The 16098-nt window shown below is 40.4% G+C and overlaps 2 protein-coding genes across 4 annotated transcripts in view; one reads left to right on the forward strand and one right to left on the reverse strand.

The window, feature by feature from the left end:
• The window catches only part of ric1 (RIC1 homolog, RAB6A GEF complex partner 1), a 46658-nt gene extending 36436 nt beyond the window's left edge, over positions 1–10222 (reverse strand). For 2 of the 3 annotated variants that reach the window (XM_085413914.1, XM_085413913.1), the window contains exons 1-2: positions 9619–10222; positions 4395–4502 (exon numbers count right to left, since the gene is read on the reverse strand). In XM_085413914.1, the coding sequence (XP_085270040.1) occupies positions 4395–4502; positions 9619–9759 (249 nt within the window). In that variant the 5' untranslated portion in view covers positions 9760–10222. Of the gene's footprint in view, positions 1–4394; positions 4503–6263; positions 6383–9618 lie in introns of all 3 variants that reach the window. The other variant, XM_085413915.1, reaches the window with a different exon arrangement.
• A 1236-nt stretch (positions 10223–11458) lies between these two features.
• exosc2 (exosome component 2) lies at positions 11459–15850 on the forward strand. The gene is made up of 9 exons (XM_085411300.1): positions 11459–11604; positions 11945–12046; positions 12139–12184; positions 12327–12416; positions 12695–12760; positions 12856–12924; positions 13454–13630; positions 14784–14912; positions 15474–15850. The coding sequence occupies exons 1-9, from the start codon at positions 11483–11485 to the stop codon at positions 15552–15554; spliced, it is 882 nt and encodes a 293-aa protein (XP_085267426.1). The 5' UTR covers positions 11459–11482; the 3' UTR covers positions 15555–15850.
• The last annotated feature ends 248 nt before the right edge of the window (positions 15851–16098 follow it).

Genomic DNA, 16098 nt, shown 5'->3' on the forward strand with positions numbered 1-16098 from the left:
CTCACTACCTGAATTTTGGACTACCTCACCGACCGACCACAGTATGTGAGGACTCAGGGCTGTGTGTCGGACAGAGTCGTCTGCAGTACGGGGGGCCCCACAGGGAACGGTTCTGGCTCTGTTCCTCTTCACCATCTACACTGCAGACTTCTCCCACAACTCCACCCAGTGTTTTCTGCAGAAGTTCTCTGATGACTCTGCAATAGTCGGCCTCATCACTGATGGGGACGACAAGGAGTACAGAGGACTGACTCAAGACTTTGTGGACTGGTGCCAGCTGAACTACCTACAGATCAACACCAGTAAAACCAAGGAGCTGGTGGTAGACTTCCGCAGGCACAAACATCCTCCACTGCAACCACTGAACATCCAAGGTATGGACAAGCTGTGGACAGCTACAGGTACCTTGGTGTTCATCTGAACAACAAACTGGACTGGACTCATAATTCAGATGCCCTCTACAGGAAAGGTCAGAGCAGGCTGTACCTGCTGCGGAGGTCTTTTGGAGTGGAGGGCCCACTCCTGAAGACCTTCTATGACTCTGTGGTGGCCTCAGCCATCTTTTATGGTGTGGTCTGCTGGGGTGGCAACATCTCTGCTGGGGATAGGAAGAGACTGAACAGGCTGATCCGCAGGGCCATCTCTGTTCTAGGATGCCCTCTGGACCCAGTGAAGGTGGTGAGTGACAGGAGAACGGCGGCTAAGCTGTCATCCCTGTTGGACAACATCTCCCACCCCATGCAGCAGACTGTGACAGCACTGAGCAGCTCCTTCAGTGGCAGGCTGAAGGAGACAGAGACGGAGAGATTTCGCAGGTCTTTCCTCCCCACTGCTGTCAGACTCCACAACAAAGACTTCAACTGATCAAACACATTATTAGTCATACTAATATTATTGTAAAAGTGCTACATCCACAAGCATCTTAGAACCACTAATTAAATCTCCATATGTAACAAATCCCAACAGTCATCATCTGTGTCTATCAAATATTGAGATTCACTGGTAAGAAAAGTGATTAATGTTGCACAAACTAACCATAATACACATAAAGATGTTATTAGCGATTTCAGACAGTCATGTAAAACACCGATCCCAGCATAAACTTTTACTTCAACCGCGCATGTACAGTGGGGCAAAAAAGTATTTAGTCAGCCACCGATTGTGCAAGTTCCCCCACCTAAAATGATGACAGAGGTCAGTAATTTGCACCACAGGTACACTTCAACTGTGAGAGACAGAATGTGAAAAACAAATCCATGAATCCACATGGTAGGATTTGTAAAGAATTTATTCGTAAATCAGGGTGGAAAATAAGTATTTGGTCAATAACAAAAATACAACTCAATACTTTGTAACATAACCTTTGTTGGCAATAACAGAGGTCAAACGTTTACTATAGGTCTTTACCAGGTTTGCACACACAGTAGCTGGTATTTTGGCCCATTCCTCCATGCAGATCTTCTCGACAGCAGTGATGTTTTGGGGCTGTCGCCGAGCAACACGGACTTTCAACTCCCGCCACAGATTTTCTATGGGGTTGAGGTCTGGAGACTGGCTAGGCCACTCCAGGACTTTCAAATGCTTCTTACGGAGCCACTCCTTTGTTGCCCGGGCGGTGTGTTTTGGATCATTGTCATGTTGGAAGACCCAGCTTCGTTTCATCTTCAAAGTTCTCACTGATGGAAGGAGGTTTTGGCTCAAAATCTCACGATACATGGCCCCATTCATTCTGTCCTTAACACGGATCAGTCGTCCTGTCCCCTTGGCAGAAAAACAGCCCCATAGCATGATGTTTCCACCCCCATGCTTCACAGTAGGTATGGTGTTCTTGGGATGCAACTCAGTATTCTTCTTCCTCCAAACACGACGAGTTGAGTTTATACCAAAAAGTTCTACTTTGGTTTCATCTGACCACATGACATTCTCCCAATCCTCTGCTGTATCATCCATGTGCTCTCTGGCAAACTTCAGACGGGCCTGGACATGCACTGGCTTCAGCAGCGGAACACGTCTGGCACTGCGGGATTTGATTCCCTGCCGTTGTAGTGTGTTACTGATGGTGACCTTTGTTACTTTGGTCCCAGCTCTCTGCAGGTCATTCACCAGGTCCCCCCGTGTGGTTCTGGGATCTTTGCTCACCGTTCTCATGATCATTTTGACCCCACGGGATGAGATCTTGCGTGGAGCCCCAGATCGAGGGAGATTATCAGTGGTCTTGTATGTCTTCCATTTTCTGATGATTGCTCACACAGTTGATTTTTTCACACCAAGCTGCTTGCCTATTGTAGATTCACTCTTCCCAGTCTGGTGCAGGTCTACAATACTTTTCCTGGTGTCCTTCGAAAGCTCTTTGGTCTTGGCCATGGCGGAGTTTGGAGTCTGACTGTTTGAGGCTGTGGACAGGTGTCTTTTATACAGATGATGAGTTCAAACAGGTGCCATTCATACAGGTAACGAGTGGGGGACAGAAAAGCTTCTTACAGAAGACGTTACAGGTCTGTGAGAGCCAGAGATTTTCCTTGTTTGAGGTGACCAAATACTTATTTTCCACCCTGATTTACGAATAAATTCTTTACAAATCCTACTATGTGAATTCATGGATTTTTTTTTCACATTCTGTCTCTCACAGTTGAAGTGTACCTCTGGTGCAAATTACTGACCTCTGTCATCATTTTAAGTGGGGGAACTTGCACAATCGGTGGCTGACTAAATACTTTTTTGCCCCACTGTATGTTCCCTAGTGTGTCCAACCAGGCAAGTCTGACAGCAAGAGCCGTGTGTCAGCCTCTGATGACACTTTAGTAAACTAAAAAGGGAGCTACTTCAATAACCTCCAACAAAGCACTGCTCCCACTAAAGATGGAAACAACTAACGTGTTTCATCACTTGAGGCAAAAAACATACAGTTGAGCACAATCAGGCTGTAAATGACGAGATGCTAGCAGCTGGTGACGTGCAACCAAAAAGTAAACAAATGATCCCCCCACCATGACACGAAGAGCAAACAGTGGATGGAAATTATTGATTTGGTTACGTAGTGGAAAAGCAGGGCTTTAAGGAGCTAGTTATAAAACTCGATCGAAGACAAACCAATAGAGGAAGGAAGATACATTTCAGCATTAGTTATTTTTAAACTAAGATGTTACGCAATCATGTTATACTTTTCCTTAAATTTCAAGGAAAGATAACGAGGCTACGTTTGTGTCAACTTTTGACTTACGTTGTGTCACAACTAGAGCACCATAACGCTCCTGCTGCTGCTGGTGGCACCTTTTTCAATCGACTCGCTCTTCAAAGTAGGAAGTGGCTCAGTGCAAAAGGAGGATGGAAAACACCCATTTATTTACACTCATAAATGCTGCTACTTGTGGGCATCCAAAACAAAAACAAACAAAAAAAACCACTGTTCACAAAATTTTTTTCTATGTAGTCAAAAAAATGTATTGCACATTTCCTTTAAATATTGTGATATACTTCTGAAGCTGTATCACCCACTCCTGGGTGCAACATGTTATATCTAACACCAGCGGTCCCCAACCTTTTTTGCGCCATGCACTAGTTTTGTCTGACAATGTTTTCACAGACCGGCCTTTAAGGTGTCATGGACAAATACAACAAAATAAAACCAAGACTGGTACCAAAAAAAAGAAAAAAAGAAGGTTTATTCATAACACACGGGAAAAGACCCAGGGAAACAGAGTTAACAATAAAAACGACAAAAAAAAAAAAAAAAATAACGATAAAAACCTTAAATTCCACACCCAAGGCTCAACTCTCACGGCCCGGTAGCAAATGACTCACGGGCTGTGGCCCAGAGGGTTGGGGACCGCTGTCTTACACAACATGAATTTGCTTTTGACCTTTTTTAACTGGGGTTTTTTTCTGCACACTGAAGAAGTTTTGATCTTGCAACCAATTCTGACTTTTAACTTGTTTCTTAAGGTTGGGTTTAATTTACTCACACCTAAAATCAAATGGCCTATTAAAAAAAAAAAAAAAAAAAAAAAAAAAGGAGAAGAAGAAACAGGCAGAGTTCTTGTAAGAAGGCAGCACAGACTCTTTGCCTTAACTGCATGCGAACCAATCGTGCTTATGTGAGCAGTCAGCCCTCAAAGACATATGTTTGTGTATGCCAGAAAAGGCTGCTTAACCAGGACATAATTGTGATATATGATTGTTTGATAGCACTTGAAAAGAAAAAAAAAAATCTCAAAAATATGTGTTGATGTTTACTCTAATATGCGACACAATTTGTCCCAGGGAAACTCAGTCAAAACTACATTTCTGCAGTTGGTATCAACTTTAGTGTTTTGCAGTAACAGAGCTTGGGGGAGAACGTAAGCTGATCAGTCAAACTGCAAATATGATATGACATTGCCAAAGGGTGTACTTACCGCCACAGCTATCATTGAGTCGTCTGGTTTCCATTCTGCTTTCTGGTAGAAGCCAAACTGAGCCGCTGCCTTTGCAGACTCGATATAGCTGACTATCAAAACACTGGGCTGTGGGTGGGAAACAGAAATATGGGAAAGAAAGTGAGCTCTGGAGGTCAAAATCATCTGATTTGATATTAAACAAATAACACTGGAGCTACAAAAGAAAACAGCATACCTCTTGTATCAAGTAATTAATATAGAAATATTTAAAAAATGCTTAAAAAAACATGCTGTGTGACAGCTAGTAACTCATCTATCTACGAAAAAATAAAAATGAAATAAATCCCAGGCAGCAGCCCAGTAAACAATGTCAGTGTGATATTATGACAGCAGCTTTATTTCTAGTGTTGGTTGTGATTGACAGAGATAATCTACAAAGATATTTGTCAGCCAATGTGCTGGAAGGGGATTTGTCGGGAATGATTTATTGCCTCAAATGGTGGGTATTTGGCAAAGAAGAAATACAGATTTGATTTCAAATTCTTTTCCAAAAATGGGATGACTATAATACCTCAGTGATGCCAAAAATCTCCTACCTAGTGAGGCCCATGGACTGTGAAAAATCTATTTTTACTGAGAAAACAAAAGCATGTTGAGGCTTCTCTTTCTATCACGCAAAATGGATAAACTACAGGTGTGTTGCGAAGTTCTCATACAGCCATCATGGGCATAGATGTCATGGCAATTACCGGTATGTGGGTTTTCATGACTTTCATGAACTGTTCTTTTTCCAGGGCTGAATGACTGTACAGCATACATCTATAATGACTTTAAAAAAACAAGAACTGGGTGCACAAGGTTCTACAATATCTTTTAAATTGGCAAGACCAAGGCCTATTAAATTCTTTTAGTGATCATGACTACAACTGGTGGTTTTTCTTTGGCAGCATAAAAATGATTTGTTTGATAGCACTCATTGGACTGACCAATACTCAGAACAATGGGGAATTCCAAGGAACTCAGTGATGACCTAACATTTACACAAGTTGACACAAGGAGCCATTGCTAAACAAATACATCTTTCAAAAAAAATGTACACAAATCCAAGTTACTTGAATGTGTCACCACTTTTCCAAAGGGACAGTTTAACCCCAATGACCTGAAAAATGCTGGAACACCAGCATCACTGTCCATAGTGAAGCAGGATTACATCAATGTGGACGACCAAGAAAGAAGCCCTTGATCCAAAATCGACACCTTCAAACTCTACTTAAATTTGCCTTCAGGAGCCAAACGCCTTCTGAAGAAAGTTTTATGTTCAGATGAGACACAATTATTTGGTTGCAATGACAACAGTTATGGTTGGAGGAGTAAAGGTGAAGCTTTCAAACCTGAGGACACTGTACCAACTATCAAAGATGGTGGTGGTAGCATCACGCTCTTGGGCTGTTTTGCTGCCCTTGGCAGATTGCACAAAGTGGATGGAATAACAAAGGAGGACTACCTCCAAATTCTTCAACTTCACTTTAACTCAAGAGAACTTTGGACACAGTTGGATGTTCCATTGTTCCAGGAAGACAATGATCCCAAACACACATCAAAATTGGTTTTGGAACAGATAAAAAAAGGCTAATATTAAATTTTTGGAATGGTCTTACCAAAGCCTTAACGTCGACCTTATAAACAATTTGTGAACTATGATTAAAAGCCATGGTTTGTACCTGGAAAATGATCAAATTAAATTAATTCTAGCAAATTCTGCCAAGAAGAGTGGTCAAATATCCAGCCAGAAAGATCCTAGAAGCTTGTTGATGGCTACCAAAAGCAGCTGGTCGAAGTCCAACTTGCTAAGGAATGTTTAACCAAACATAATGGGGATGTACTTACATATTTGAGCCAGTAAGTAAACCTTTAACCCTGTGTGATTTAAAGAAGATCCAAAATGACTTCATCAAAGTTCTGCATGTAATTCTTGTGTTTTAAAAGATGTATGCTGCACAATCACCCTGGGGGGGGGGGGGGGGGGAATAAAAAAAAAAAACAAAAAAAACAGTTCAGAGAAATCACTGCAAGCCCAAAGTTAACATGACATTCATGCCTGATATCTGCATGTATACTTATAACCACAACTGTATGCTTGAGGCTACCACCCTTAGTTTACCTCACCTTATTCTCTCTACAGCAAAATAAGAACTAGCCTACAGCTTCAAAAAGAAAACCTGTATGTCCAACCAATAAATTTTCAAGTTTTAAAACAGCTGCTGAAGAGGAAAAAAAATGTGAAAAGATTTGGTTTCTTAAGATCAAGCATCTGGCACAGTATAATTCAACATTCAACAATAACAGTACAGAGCATCAACAATAATGGAAGCTTGAGACTTGCTACAAAAGTATGACTGCCAATTGATTTTACTGCCAATTGAAGTGGTAATCAAGCTTTTTCATGTGTGGGCTTCACTCTGGTGACCTCTCTTGATTCAGTTAATCCTGTCCTTCCACTTACACAATTAGCACCACAATCATTGAAAACATTTTAAAAGTATGTATGGCATCCCAGAGTGTTAAAGTAAGGCTGTTGAATCAGTTTTCAGTGAGATATAACAAGGATCATTATTACAGTAAAAACAGGACACTGGCTATGGTGAGGTAAAGCAGTAATGTAATTCCAGCTGTGCAACTTTAATGCTGGTATCTACTCACTGTAATGAGACAACGGGCTTAACCATTCCTAACCTATTGTGTCGCTTTCGTAGAATTAAAATTTAATAATGCCAATGATACCTGAACCTGATGGAAACAGAAACCTATCTCCTCATTAGGAAAAGCAAAACTTACTTAAATAGAAGTAGCACACTGACATGTTGGAAGCTCAATAGCTTACTTTTGTCTTTCTACATCAACACACTGGATTTGAAAGGAAACCATCACAGTGAGGTTAGTCTTTTCTTTTGGTACTTTCTGTCAGTCACCTGGCAAGACTGAAAACTACTAAGCCAAATTTTTGGTGCCATTTATTTGGTAGAATAATGATTCTATGAAAATGCTGACTTCTCCTTGGGAAAAACCCCTAATTTGCTCATTGCTAATCACAATATTGACAACATTAACAATACCAAAAAAGGATCCAAGTTAAATTGTATGGAAATAAAAGTTTGTGAACTTTTGTTTCCTTATTTTGTTTAAAAATCAAAATTATTTCTTCCTCTGGTAGCCCTGCAGTAGCCTAATGTTAGCCATCTGATAACCCCTAAGCTATACAGAAAAGTTGAAGGACACAATGGACTTAGTAGGGGTGACCAGCACATGTCAAGAGGAAGAAGTTCCTCCAATCGACATTCCTTTTCCTGGATGCCCCACGGATACTTGCAGGCACTCAGAACTCTTAAGAAAGGAGGGGAAACAAAACAAGGTCGCATCCTGTGCAGGTCTCTGGAAATTAACTGTAACCCTGATCCATTGTTGCCACAACTCAATAATATTCAGACTGTGTGCATGTATCACAGACCGTTATAAACAATGTACACAAGAGCAGGTTATAAAAATCAATTATATGCTCCCTTTCGATGTCACCATGGCAAAAACGTTCAAATAAACAAGGCCAACAGAGAAGAATTCAAAATACTCTGTATGATGTTGATAAAGATACTGAAGAAGTACTAAAATGGAGGCACACCAAACAATTCATGACCCATTCCGCATTTCTATGGTATTGAAAGCTGAGCTTAGTGGGTAGAGAAGTTCCCTGGAAACAGTGAAAGAGAAACCACATCTACTCTCTGCATTTTTTTTAATTTTAGATTTAAAAAAAAAAAAAAGTGTGAAAAACAGGAATTAATATGATGAAGCTGCCACCATGTCCAACATCACCTGAATCCCACATGCAGTGACTCAAAATATATATTGAAATATACGTATTTTTTCTTATGCTGTTAGACTTCTTCAATTAACCCTTGTTTCAACAACTTATCAAGAAAGTCCTTGATGTTTTTATTTGCATTTCTTGGGAAGAAGAGATTGCCAATAAAGCATTCATGTGTTTGACAAGCTACTGACCTACCACTAATTTCTACAGTCTGTCCTTCCAAGTTCCATTTTGAATGTCACATCACTGGCATCACTATCTGTTCAGCCCTGTTTATGTTGTTACCACGCACCTCAAAGTCACTGCTCCCTTGGCTCTATACCAGCAGGTTCAGGAGTCAATTAAGCCAGATGTTTTAGATGTTGCAGTGCTCAGAGTTTGGTGTTTTGTTAAGAAACCAGCTGCAGCACAGCATGTTGGCACTTTTATAAACTTATTGGACCGCACCAATAAGTTTATAAATAGACAGAATTAACATTGACTGATTGGTTTAAGTCACTGTGAAATGTTCCTGTCATGTGACGCATTTGTGGCCATGACATACAAAATAAACACCGCGATTATTGTGCTGAGATAAGTGTTGACATTTATTTTGTAACTGCGCTGCCTAAATTCCTGAAAACTACTGGTAAGCAAAACATGTCATGGCATGTTTTGAACACTATTACAAATGTTTTGTTGACAGTAATTTAACCTTTGACCTGTATGTTGCTGGGTAAAACTGATGAGTAGAGCGGATGTAGCTGTACATGGCTTAGGTGGTAGCGTAGGTGGTCTACCAATCTAAAGGTAGTGGACTGCTCCCTGACTCCTCCAAAGGTACTGACCCCCGCTATGTAGGCATCTGTATGAATGTGTGTAACACTTATAGTAAGAAAGTGTTTTGAATGCTCAACTGAGCAGAAAGGCACTATATAAGTACCAGTCCACCTACCAAAATATACAATTTACTAACATTTGGGCAACTTTAAACTGAACTGCTATAAAGCGTCTATCAGGTGAACACCAATCCACTGTGGTTGAGTTTTGCTGTCAAATTATTGTTTTAACTTAAGTAATGAATGACACATCCACGTGTAATGATGTGTAACGAGTTCACCTGCCGTCTGATATCTGTGTACGTGGAACCCTCTGCCAACACATGAAGGTTAAAAAAAAAGAAAGAAGACGTAGTAGTTTGAGTTACTCATATGGGGACACCACAGTTTCTCCCCGTGTTTATTTACGGCACTTAATAAAACATGAAGGGCAGCCGGCCAGGTTATCACCCTCTGCTGCAATGCGTTTGAAATGAAAACGGCACCAGATCACATCTTAGCTAGCGTTTTTTTGTTTTTGTTTTGTCAGCTGATTTCAAGACCGATCAGAGTTTCAACTCACCCGACTAAACCAAACGCTGAGCTGCGTCTCTGACAGCAGAGCGAAGTAAAAGCGCTGGGAGCTGGGCTGGATGTAGAAGGGCTCTTCTTCGCTCCTCAGCGGACAAAGCAGCCTCCGTGGCCAGCCGGTTAGAAAATACATGACGGCAAACTCACTCCGCCTCGGCGCAGCAGTGCCAAATAGTTTGTGGCCCCCTGTTCCTCCTTAAGTGCAATATTTAATCCAGGTGACTCATGAGCGGCTCCGGAAATACAAAAAAAATTATAAGGTATATACAAGCCAGTGTTGACACCGGTTAAGGGTACCATACAGCTTCCAAACAGCCGAGTGAGGCTACACAGCTAGCCCGGGCTAGCGCTGGCTTTTCAACTTAAAGCTAATGAGAAGTCCAAGTGTAACCGAAAACAACAGCGCGCAAACCCGCAGCGTCACCATACGGCCCCAAACGGCGGGTTCAGACTCAAGAGCGGACCGATTAACTTCCACACCCGGTGCCGTGTGGGTTCTAGCGAAGTGTGGATCTGCGGTGTTTAGTAACAGCAAAGCGTCCAGTTTTCACTCCTCTGTGCCTCACCGTCGCCATCTTTCCAAGAGTCTGTCTGACCAAAAGCTGATTGGCTGCAATAGTGGAAGTTTGCGTCCTGTTGACATCTGACGTCACCGCTCCGTTGTGCGAATCCAGGTGGCGGTGTCGGCAGCTTGGCTCGATGCTGCCACCTGGTGGTGAAAATGGAAATGCCTGGGAAAAACAATTTCATAGGGGTGTGACTTAACTGCAGTCTATCTGACATCTTTTAATTGTAATACATTCTTTTTCTTCTACTTTTAATTCTTCTTTTCATTATTATTATTTGCAACCATTGCACTGAATCCTGCAACCATAATCCACATTAGATTTGCTATGTTCTTTTTAAATCAACATATATCAACACAAGCTTTTAACCTAATTATTTAGAGCCTGTGCATCAGTTTTATCTTTTATATCCAGCTCATAAATCCATCCATGAAATGGCGCGCTATTTAGCAGAATAAAAGTATTATTGAAATAACATGGAATTTTAATCATGTTAGTGTATCATTCTTCCCATAATAATAAAATAAAATAAAGTTTGTGGAACAGGACTATGCTGAAGCACTCAGTGAGTGTTGATGGACAAGTAGAGAGAAGGTCAGGAGGAGTTGCACTGGGTCTTTGTGGAGCCAGAGAAAGGGTAGGTTTACAAGATGGATATATGACCTGCTGTGTTGTATGGTTTGGAGATCACAGTGTCAACATAAAGACGGGAGACTGATCTGGAGGTGGCAGAGCTGAAGATAATGAGATTACCACTGGGAGTCCACCAAGATTAGAAATGAGTATATCAGAGAAATAGCTCAGGCTGAGTGGTTTGAAAAACAAGTCAAGAGAGGCAAGGCTGAGATGGTTTGGAGCGAAGGATAGCAGATATACGGGACAAAGGATGGAGCTGCCAGGCAGGAGGAAAACAGGAAGACCACAGAGAAGATTCATTCATGTAGTAAAGGAGGATGTGCAGTTGTTGTGACAGAGGAGGATGCTAGAGAGATGCAGGGAAGCAGCTAGATGTTGTCAGCGGCTAAAGAAGGAAAAGAAGCAGTGTTTGTGAGTTTTCCTCCCCATAAACATTTACTGTTTATATATATATATCACTAACGCCACAGATATAAGACATGTATTTAATTTTTTTTTACTTTATTTATTTATTTATTTATTTACATTTTATTAGACTAGGTGCTTTTTAAAAGTAAATAAATACAACTAACGCGTCAGTAGGTGGCGGTAAAACTCTTATAAGTTCCGCAAACCGCCAAAAAAGTGAAGAGAAGAAGAAGCAAAGGAAGAAGCATGGCTGCAGATATGAGATTACCGACCATTAGAAAAACCGTGTCGCTATCAGCGTCTGCTTTTGACCGAAAAGATCTGGTCGTACCGGGGGATGTTATTACTTCAGACACTGGGTTCATGAGGTAGGTGTTGGTTTTATTTGAGTTATTATGGGAAATCAACCAAACACAGGAGTGTGCTGCTGTTCGGGTCTGTTTCAGGTATCTGGCTTGTAAAGGTAAATAAATAAAACCTCCAGATGACAGCCAGTGCCATACTGAATTAGCAGGTGAGCATAAAGTCAGCCGGTCTCATTTGCAACCTTCTACACTGATACACAGTAAGTAAGGATAAGGACTCTAATCGGATAAACTGCCGCATTGTGTTGTGTGACCTCTGAATGCTGCACTTTACCCTTGTTTCTTTTTCTTTTTTTTTTGGCTGTTCTCTTCAGAACTAATGTTTGATACCGTCTGTCCGCAGGGGTCATGGCACCTACGTTGATGACGACAAGTTGACAGCTTCAGTCGCAGGAGAGGTGCAGAGGGTGGACAAACTCATCTGTGTCAGGCCACTTAAGACCAGGTGAGTGATTGAACTCTTAAACGGTCAAAGACTTAGATAGGCCTGTCATCTATATACTCATTCTTACATTGTAAAGTGTGCTTTGATTGCAGGTTTAATGGTGAGGTTGGAGATGTTGTGGTTGGCAGAATTACAGAGGTAATTCCTAGTATTTGTTCTCATATACAACCACTTTAGTTATAAGAAAAGACAGTGATTGCAGAAACTTGTTTTCATTTTGGTTCATTTTGGGTTTTTTTTTTTAAATTTTCTTCTTCTTCTTCTTCTTTAAAATGTATAGGTGCAGCAGAAAAGATGGAAGGTGCAGACAAACTCCCGACTGGACTCTGTCCTCTTGTTGTCTTCTGTAAACCTGCCAGGAGGAGAGTTGGTGAGATGGTAGAAAGTGTGATTCACTGGGAGAAGACAGCTTTGGCTGACGTATTAAAATTAATATTTGATCATCTCCTTTCTTTCTGTCTTTCTGTCTTTCTGTCTTTCTGTCTTTCTGTCTTTCTTTCTTTCTGTCTTTCTTTCTTTCTGTCTTTCTTTCTTTCTGTCTTTCTTTCTTTCTGTCTTTCTTTCTTTCTGTCTTTCTTTCTTTCTGTCTTTCTTTCTTTCTGTCTTTCTTTCTTTCTGTCTTTCTTTCTTTCTGTCTTACTTACTTAGAGGAGAAGATCAGCAGAAGATGAGCTGACCATGAGAGAATATCTTCAGGAGGGAGATCTCATCAGTGTAAGTCAGACTTCTCTATTATAATTTCTCACTGGCTTTCCAGTGATTTTATTCCCGGTTACATAATCTGTGTTGAACCTTTCTTGTGGTTTCAGGCAGAGGTGCAGTCTGTCTTCTCGGATGGAGCTCTTTCACTTCACACCCGTAGTTTAAAGTATGGAAAAGTAAGTTATTCCAGTGTACACAAAGATATGTGAAAAGGTAAAGGGCAAGTTTATTTATATAGCACATTACAAATGACCAGAGTTGATCAAAGTACTTCACAAGTAAGATGTCAGGGTTTTTTTTAAAGGCCGGAAAGTAGAAACTGAGCAAAGAAAAGTAAAAAGATCTATTATGGCAGATCTATTATGAAATAGAAACACATTCAAGAGACTCAGGACAACAACTGAAAAGCTCTATGACCCCTATTTTTTTATTTTTATTTTTTATTTTTTTTGATTAGCAGACCTCAGAGCTCCGAAAGGAGTGTGGACATTAATAAGAGCAGACAAATACGGGGGGGGCAGGCCAACCTATTTAGTATCCTAAAAACAATCAATAAAATATTCAAATTAACCCTAAAACTGACAGGATGCCAGTGAAGTCAAGCTAAAACTGGAGTAACTGTGTTAGTTCAATAATAAGAGTAACGATCGTTATTTTTATTTTCATTTAAACTAACACCCTGTCTCTGCTTCCTCTGACTATCAGTTGGGTCAAGGAGTACTGGTCCAGCTTTCCCCTTCTCTGATCAAGAGGCAGAAAACGCATTTCCACAACCTGCCGTGTGGCGCATCCATTATCCTGGGGAATAATGGCTTTGTGTGGTTGTATCCCACACCGGGCCAACAAGAGGAGGAAGCTGGGGGTTTCTACACCAGCCTTGAGGTAGGACACCACAAAAAACTGTATTCCATATTTTTATTACTGATCAATGGGCATATGAATTTGGAAAACAATTTCTTGTTGTTTTAGGAAATGTAGGAATTTCAAATTGATACAATCGGTGCATTCACTAAAAATGTTGGTTGACTTCAAATCTCAGTGGAATTGACCTCAAGGTCAAAGGTCAAGTTCTCTGAAAGGTTTGTCTACTCAGAAGCTGAGGGGTAGCACTGGTGGTTGCCCACATTTTTCCTTCTGCTTTCCCAAGTTTGGAAAAGTAATGGATACTAATTTAATGTTTGAGTATTGATTTAAGTACATTTACATCAAGATTGAAAGAACTATGTGTCAGTTTTCTCTGCACACAAATCGCAATAGTAGTTTTCAGCTTGGCTGCTAAAAGTTCACTGAGAGTATTGAGCTGTTCTTGTCTATCAGTAGGAGGATTCAACACACAGCCATGCTTATAAAGAAAGTAACAAGAGACAGAAAAGCAAAAATGTATCAAAATATAGTTAATATATTGTATGTTATATATCAAAAGGTAGTAAATTTAAAAATGTAATTTAAAATAAAGGTGTGCACTGAAAAACTAAGTAGAGAAAACATGTAGAGAACCTAAGCATTCAGCACAAGGAACATTTTTTATTTTTTTCTAAATGGAAAGGCCTGGTTGTAGTTTGCAAAATCAGTGAGAGTTCTGGAACAAATTTTTATGGACTGATGAACTAAAACTTGGAAAGAGGCTCGGGCATGCATGGCTGTCAATGGAACGGGAACGCTGCCATCCATTAATGATTTTTACTGCTCACACAAGTAGTGTTTTGTGTGCTTAGCTTCAACCAAATGCACAAACTTTCATCATTCAACCTAAAGGCAAGGCCAGAGCAACCAACTATTCCATCAAGTTGGGGCATCCTTGACTGTTTGAGTCAATCACCTTCGTGTGCCACACTCGGCTTGGTAAAAAAGCACCTTCAGCAACACGGGCTGAAGGCAGCTTCAGTCTGAAGGAGCATTAGAAAGACGTTTAAAAAAAAAAATGTTTGCAAGTTGAAGACTTGCAAGAGTATGTAATGATGCTCCGGATGCTTGTGGTTTACACCGTACACACAGAGCTTATTCGTTTGTGCATCTCTCATCTCTGGTTCCTCAGCCTGTCAGCCTGTCGGATCGAGAGGTCATTTCACGGTTGAGAAACTGCCTGCTGGCTTTGGCTGCGCACAAAGTCCTCCTGTATGACACCAGTGTTCTCTACTGCTACGAATCATCACTTCAGCACCAGGTAAGAATCACTCCAGTAAAAACCAGCCTTTGAAACTAAATTATTGACATTACTACAATTTACAGTCATTTTTTGTTATAATGACACCTGTTGTTTCATGTTTGTAAACAATATGATTACAAAACTATTGCAACACCAGAAAACCCCCAATTCTTTTCTGTGTCATATTGTGCCATCTAGTGGTCATACTGTAATTCTCCAGCTCCTGGGCACCACTAGTGGAAAAAATACTGTGCAGTTCTCAACTTTGACTCGGCTGTTTTTGCAGTGTGGAACAGTCACGGTTGATTTCATTGCCCTTTGGGGTGGGGAACAAATGACTTAATCGCCCATGCGTCTCGCAAACACTACTCTTGCAATGATATCAGCATATCCACTATGTGGCACATTTTTCTTCTGTATTATATTTACAATCGAGCCAACCCATATAAAGTGTTACTGTGCACTCGCGCTCAAGCTGCAACTCGATAAAAACACTTTCTGTTACCATAAACACAGACTGAAAACATGTACATCCATGGGTGTATGTGGTTATGCTTTTGATTTATGTTGTCTCTGTAGGTGAAGGACATCTTAAAACCAGAGGTGATGGAGGAGATTGTAATGTTGACACAACAGAAGCTCTTGGAACAGGAGGGTTAAAGAGCCCAAAGCCTTGTCACAAGTCAAAATCACATCAGGCCAGCTGTGGACCCGACCACTGATCTGAAAGCTGAATTAGCTTTATTTTCTTAGAGATATAATTAAATTGTCAAAGTCCAACGTGTTTTATTAAAGGAAACCAGTATTATTGTTGGGTTGTTTTTAATAGCAAACGCAAGTGAAGTGTAACTCATTCAATGTGTGCAGCATTCCAGCTATTCTAAAGTTTTACAAAATAATAGTCAATCCTTTTTTTTTTTTTTTTTTTTTTTTTTTCATGTGAGATATATACTGTATACAATAAATTTTGTGATTTCTATAAATTTTCACTGCATCTCAGTGTGGTCTGTCTGTGAACAAGGAAAAAACGTATCTGGGAATCTTTATTGTTTGGGCTCTAGTTCTTACAGGATTTTTTTTTTTTTTTTTTTTAATTTAAATATCAATATTGGGCAATTTTAAAAATCTGACATAGTAGCCAATATTTTTTTGTCTTCTTTCAGATAGATGAAAAAGATTTCTTGAAATTTTCCGTGTAGTTACT

Source organism: Rhamphochromis longiceps, linkage group LG7, assembly GCF_057381845.1.
Source record: "Rhamphochromis longiceps isolate RC_006_pf linkage group LG7, R_longiceps_female_GT1.1, whole genome shotgun sequence".
Lineage (NCBI taxonomy): Eukaryota > Metazoa > Chordata > Actinopteri > Cichliformes > Cichlidae > Rhamphochromis > Rhamphochromis longiceps.

Coding starts and splice junctions, on each gene's coding strand:
- exosc2 (XM_085411300.1), top strand. CDS start 11,483: ATGGCTGCAGATATGAGATTACCGACCATTAGAAAAACCGTGTCGCTA. Junction 12,185..12,326: donor TGGTTGGCAGAATTACAGAG/GTAATTCCTAGT, acceptor TAAAATGTATAG/GTGCAGCAGAAAAGATGGAA. Junction 12,761..12,855: donor AGGAGGGAGATCTCATCAGT/GTAAGTCAGACT, acceptor TTGTGGTTTCAG/GCAGAGGTGCAGTCTGTCTT.